This window comes from Ascidiella aspersa, chromosome 1 (genome assembly GCF_963924565.1).
Source record: "Ascidiella aspersa chromosome 1, kaAscAspe10.2, whole genome shotgun sequence".
Classification (NCBI taxonomy): domain Eukaryota; kingdom Metazoa; phylum Chordata; class Ascidiacea; order Phlebobranchia; family Ascidiidae; genus Ascidiella; species Ascidiella aspersa.
This window is the reverse complement of record NC_139447.1, coordinates 34379407-34385406: the sequence shown is the minus strand read 5'-3', so window position 1 is coordinate 34385406 and position 6000 is coordinate 34379407. Positions and strand designations below refer to the sequence as shown.

Below are 6000 nucleotides of genomic sequence, written 5' to 3'. Positions count from 1 at the left end.
GAGCTCAGCGCCAAAACTCAAGCCGACTGGTGCAATTGAGGTCAAAAGTGATACCCTCAATTATAACATTTTGGAAAACCAGGAGCGTATTAATTTTCCAAGGGTGCAGGTTTAGCCTATTAAAAACAAAATTTTGCGGGCGCAATTGCCTTATTTTCTATAGTGGTCCACAGCCCAAACACTAATCAATGTCCCGACACAAATATTGTCAATTGATTTAATAATTGTTGGAATGTTGTTTTAGGATTCTAGACCAGCACTACAATGCTTTAGCAGATTAAAACGTCCCGGTTGTAATAATATTACATATAAAACTCAAGCATCAGTAAATCGATTTTTGCCAAAAATTGAAGTTCTGCAATATTGCAGGCTCAAGTGAGCATGGCTGAACGAATTTTATTGGCACGAATGGTTGGCTGCAAGTGCAAGGATAACCCCTCCAGTCTGCATCTATCCAAGCATGAACAATGTTGTTAGATTACAATAAATGCATGACAAAAATACATCTGACGCCAACTATTTAACGAATCTTCTTAATCTAGTTTTTTTAGATTATAAAAGTGGAAAAAATAATCTTGCTTACACTTATCAGAAGAGGGTAGAAATCCTAGCACAGTTTTGTCCGGGCCTACAGCATTGCCCTGATTTTACATTATTTGGGTTAGGGTGCTAGGTAGCATTTGGGACCGGGTGGTTGAAGTATTACTATTATAATTATTGTCGCTGGTCTAGAATCCTACCACAGTGTTAAAACAATTATTAAACTTAATAATATTACTTAACCTACCCAAAACTTACCCACACCCTAACCCAAGTATTAATGTCCATTGTGATAGGATTCTAGACCAGCTCCCATAATATTGATAAGGCTTCAGCTGCATATAATGCAAACAAGTTAATTCTCATTAAATTTGTTTCTATGCTAAGCAGGGATTTTCCTATCACTGCAATAGAATGTAAAGTGAATTTGATGTTTGAGCCGACACTGAATGCTGTAGAGGTAAAAAACAATGGGAAGCCAAGATTACCGCAGACCAATCAGACGTGCCCTGGACTCGGATCCAGAAAGCGATGAAGACTCGGATGAAGATTATACAATCCGAAGAGGACACGCCGGAGGTAGGATTCTTGACTTGGAGGAATCTTCTTCAGAGGAAAGTGACGCGGAGGAATCGGTAAGCGGAAACGATGAAGAAGAAATGAGCGAAGCTGTTTTCCATGAACTTCAGGAGGGAGGTGAGTTTTGTAATGTAATAATGGCTACCCATGCTGTTTACTCAGGTCCTGTCGGGTGTTCTGGTGTAATTGGATTTATTATTTAAAAAAGTTTTAAATCTGCAGTCAAAATTGAATATTCTCATGGGTTATATATTTAACACAGTTTCCAACATACATTCAAGAATAATTTAAAAAAAATTAAAAATCCTTACTTACACAGCTTTCATAATTTTTGTAACTTATATTTGTATTTTGTATGTCATGAACTCTTTAGGCAGCCTGACAATATTGAAAACAAAAACCTGTAAACACTAAAAATAATTTGTATATATATGTGTGAAATGTACACCAAAAGTAAAATTAATGTTAAGTGTAATGTTCGATATAAAATAGTCTCTAAATTGATGTGCTGGTTTATTTAACCGGCAATTTTATAAGCACAATATTTTAAAGTTAGAACTGAATAAAATATGGTTCCTATTAACAATACTGTTTCATTTCTATTCAACAGTCATTTTATAATAAATCATTCCAAAAGAAATCTATTAATCAGGCTTGGACCTTATTGAACCAACAAAACTTGCATTTTTTAGCGGATCTATCCTGTCCGGTCTGTTTAAATGACTTTGAACAACAGCAAATTGGTGTTCCAGGATCGTGCAAGCATATTTTCTGTGTCGATTGTATTTTGGAGTGGGCAAAGGTATATAGCTGCATATGCTGTAATACATAGAATTTTTTGTTCTAATTGTAATTTTCTGTACAGTTTTTTTTCTAGATTTATAGAAAAATTACCAAATTAGCATTATACGTTTTTTGAATGTAAAAATCAATTTTACTTGTGAAAAAAAAAATGTTTTTTTTGCAGTAACTAATTGGTGTTTATAAGTAGAGACTGACCGATATATCGGTGTGCCGATATTTGGCTTTAACCGATATATCGGTTTCAGTTAATGTGGGCCGATACTTTTAGTATGAAAATATGATCTCAATTTTCCTATACAACAAACAAACCCATTTTTTATGAAAATTTGGGTTTTAGCATTACACCAAATTAATGTGCAAAATAAGATTTTAATAATTACTGAAGGCATATAATAATAAAACAGTAGCTGGATTTTATTTTCAATTAATTCAAGTTTTGGACAATTCCCAGGTTTATAAAAAAATTGGTCAAAACTTAAATAAAAAATCGGGTATCGGCCCAAAAAAGTGATACCGGCCGATTGTCTAGTTATAAGTGTTACTTCACGTCATGGTTTTATGTTCGCAGAACGCAAACTCTTGCCCAGTCGACCGAATCGACTTCACAAACATCCGAGTTTTCGACCAGGTCGGCGGTCAGCTGGTCCGCGAGGTGGCGGTAGAGGGCAAAGCCACAAAAACGGAGGAGATAGTGACGTGCTGTGAAGTGTGCGGTAGTGGGGATAATGAGGACACACTACTGCTGTGTGATGGTTGCGATCAGGGGTTAGTGAATTTGGTGATACGAGAAACTGGATTAGATCATTGGTGTGCAACATGCAAACCGCAGAACGAAAATATGTGGCCAGCGACAGGCATTAGTTTTAGACCTGAGACTCAAGTACTCTATCAAATAGCTTCAAATTCTATTCCAAATAAGACATGTTAATCGCAAATTTAGTTTGTTAAGCTTTTTATCCGCAAATCTACGAAAATCAACAGTAATCTTTTTAATATATTTTTCATCTTAAAATTGCTTCACTATGTGGCCTTCTCCTGTCGCTATCAAATTGGAATCTGTTTAATGTACTTCGGTGAGTATTTTTTTTTTCAAATTAAGATTCACAAAATCCCTGTATTAATCAGTACTAACTAACCAACACCTGGAGAATCTACCTTCGTTAGCTGAATCTGCTAAATGTGAAATCTGTTTGTCCAACAGTCTTGCCCGGTTACACACTTACCTCAGGCTGATCCAAATACACATATGTAGTCGTCAGTTTAGGAGGTTGCAAACCCATTGGGTTAGATCAGTGGTTTTAAACTAGGGCTCCCAATTCTCAAGCTCTCAAGGTTGCCTAAAGAAATTTTTATATTCTCAAAGATTCCAAATTTTCGCATTGGTAAGCTTTTTTATACAATTGTGTGTAAACCGTTGGAGTACAAAAAATAAAAAAAAATTATATTTTCTTACTTTTTGTGTGGGCTCGTGTGTGTTATTTTAATTTCTTACAGTAGAATAATTTTTTATGTCAGAATGAAACAACTGAATAAAAATGCACGGAAAGGTGTACACTAGTAACCGATTTATATACCTTTTCTGAATGCAAAAAGACCACTGGGTTTGTTAATCATACAACAATTTAATAAATGTTGTTACAGATCTGTGAAAGTATATTTGACTATTTTTTTAGCTTCCACTGTGCCTGCCTAACACCACCATTGCAAGAAGTTCCTGCAGATGAATGGTTTTGCCCAAATTGTCGACCCAATCAATCACCACAAGGTAAGCCGTCATCTTTCTAGATCTTTTATATTATATTTATACATAGATATGTATTTTTTTGAGAAAATAATTGGTAATACCAGGTGTATTTATTGAAGAACTTGGTGTCCACAAGTCACAACTAACAAACAGCTAAGTTAAAAAAAAAGTTCTAAGAGTTCTAGACTTGTTTGATGATAAATATCAAATTTTCTGAGGAGCCGAAACATAGTCCCTTTTTGAAGCGTTAATTAAGACAATGTGATATTTTAACAAAACGAAATCACAACATATGTAAAGTTGTACCAATTTATCAGCCTCTTTGTAGTGAATGGTTTGTTGCTTTAAAGCAGGGTTCTTAAACTTTTTTCACGGCGGACCACTAGAGTTTTTTTGCTTCACAAGGACCGCTGTAGGCAAAAGATTTCAAAAAAGGATGCATAAATTGACATCACAATAAAAATAGACTTCTTAAATCTGTTGATTTTGGTACAAAAAATGTAAAAGTGGAATTGAGTCATGTACAGTCGGTGCAAAACTGTTTTATTTTTAATTGAATTGTTTTATTTTGTTTTTTTATTAAATTGATTACTTCGTATATAACTGATATTTCAATTAGGCCTTCGTGGACCCCCTAAAACTAGTTCCCCAGTTTAAGCAAAGCCAAATAAAACGTTAACATATCGCTGTGTTAACTTTGCCTCTCTGATTTTGTAAAGTAAGCCTACCTCTTGTGCTGCAATATTTTAGTTGCGATTAAAAGTTACACGTTTTTACCATGCTGCAGTTGCACACTTGGCAAGATCAAGTCGTCTTGTTGGCCGAACGATGGCAACAGAGAGGGTAAGAAGTGAAATAACGAGATCAAGGTTGCGTCGAGCTGCTGCTACAACTTCACTTGATATGGTACTTTCATGTTTTATTGTTGAATAATTAAATGCAATAATGGTTAAAATTTATGTTCTCGGTGAAAACCCCCTTTTTTCCAAAGTCTGATGTAATGCTTCTTTATTTAAAAAAAAAAACTTTAACTTATATAACAGTGACTCTTTGAGAGGTATGGACCAAGAAAAAAAATTGCATTTTTTCAAATGCCGGGAGTTAACAATTTTTACAACTTTATGTTATGATCGCTTAATAATCTATTCTGTATAGTGTAGGGCTTTTGTCATAAACTTTTCAGTTTATGGCCCCTGTTTAATAATTGATTAAAAAAATTCTGCTCTCCCTAGGTTTAACTTTAACAGTTTAAAACATTTCTTAAAGAAAAATTTAAAAGTTTATAGATGTAACACTTAGTGTATAAAACATTATACAACTTAATCATGATCTGATAAAGACAATATGCGACTTCTGATAGGGCCGTGAGCCCAGTTTAGTAAGCCCTGGTTTACAGTATATATATTGTATTTGGTTTCGATTTATTTTAAACGTTATCTATATAATTTTTGAATGAGAAGCAAGTGATTGTTTTTTTTTTAATGCACCAAACATAATTACTGAAAACGAATTTCATTTACTTATTCCTTACCAAAACTTTGCAGCAAATTGATGCCATCGTAGATGAGATTCTAGTCAATGCTGGACGACGCATACGAGTGACAACCGTCGCTCCTAGAACAAGACGTAAAACAAAGCGCAAAACCAAGTCCTCAAGGTCAAGATCTACTAGTCGCAAGGGTAAAAGTCGTCGAAAGAAAACCAAGTCACGCTCAAAATCGAGGCGACAGAAATCTTGTATGGGATGTTATTTTTTTTTGACTTTTTATTATTATTTTTAACCATATATCTATATTAAAATAGTGGTTCTTCACATTTTATGGCTTTTGCCACCTTCAGAAATAGTAGATAGTTTAAGTTTGAGGTACCCTATTAGATTTTTCATAATTCACTCTAATGTAACAATAAGTGGAGCTGGAAAATCGCACATCAACTCTACACAATATAGGAGAATATAATTTGATTTATTGTACTCTAATCGTATATAAAGAGTTGCAAGAACTAAACCAATTGAGTAAAAGTCTGAATCCTAAAGGTTCCCAATTATATAACCTTAACCATTCTCGAGAAATGTCACATGTGGGTGCCGCCGCCAATGTGCTATAAGATGGAGTTTAAATAATTATATGGGCCGAAAATTTATTTTCGGGACATATCTTGTTTTTGCCGCTATTCTTTTTTGGTTTCCTATGGTATGTTTCAGACCGAGTTTTGTCCGAAGCTTTATAGAAAAAGTAGACATCGCAGAACCTTCAAATTTTCAGACATGGCGTAGAGTGGTATGTAGGTGCTTTGTAAAAGTTTATGAGGCTGCACTCCCAGGGGCCTTTGCT

At 34.5% G+C, this 6000-nt stretch overlaps 1 protein-coding gene across 1 annotated transcript in view; it reads left to right on the top strand.

The window, feature by feature from the left end:
* Window positions 1-937: 937 nt before the first annotated feature.
* The window catches only part of LOC146169936 (uncharacterized), a 24372-nt gene continuing 19309 nt past the window's right edge, over window positions 938-6000 (top strand). The window contains exons 1-6 of the mRNA XM_083387883.1: window positions 938-1236; window positions 1812-1921; window positions 2492-2688; window positions 3597-3688; window positions 4455-4573; window positions 5212-5404. Of these exons, the coding sequence (XP_083244009.1) occupies window positions 1011-1236; window positions 1812-1921; window positions 2492-2688; window positions 3597-3688; window positions 4455-4573; window positions 5212-5404 (937 nt within the window). The 5' untranslated portion in view covers window positions 938-1010. The remainder of the gene's footprint in view (window positions 1237-1811; window positions 1922-2491; window positions 2689-3596; window positions 3689-4454; window positions 4574-5211; window positions 5405-6000) is intronic.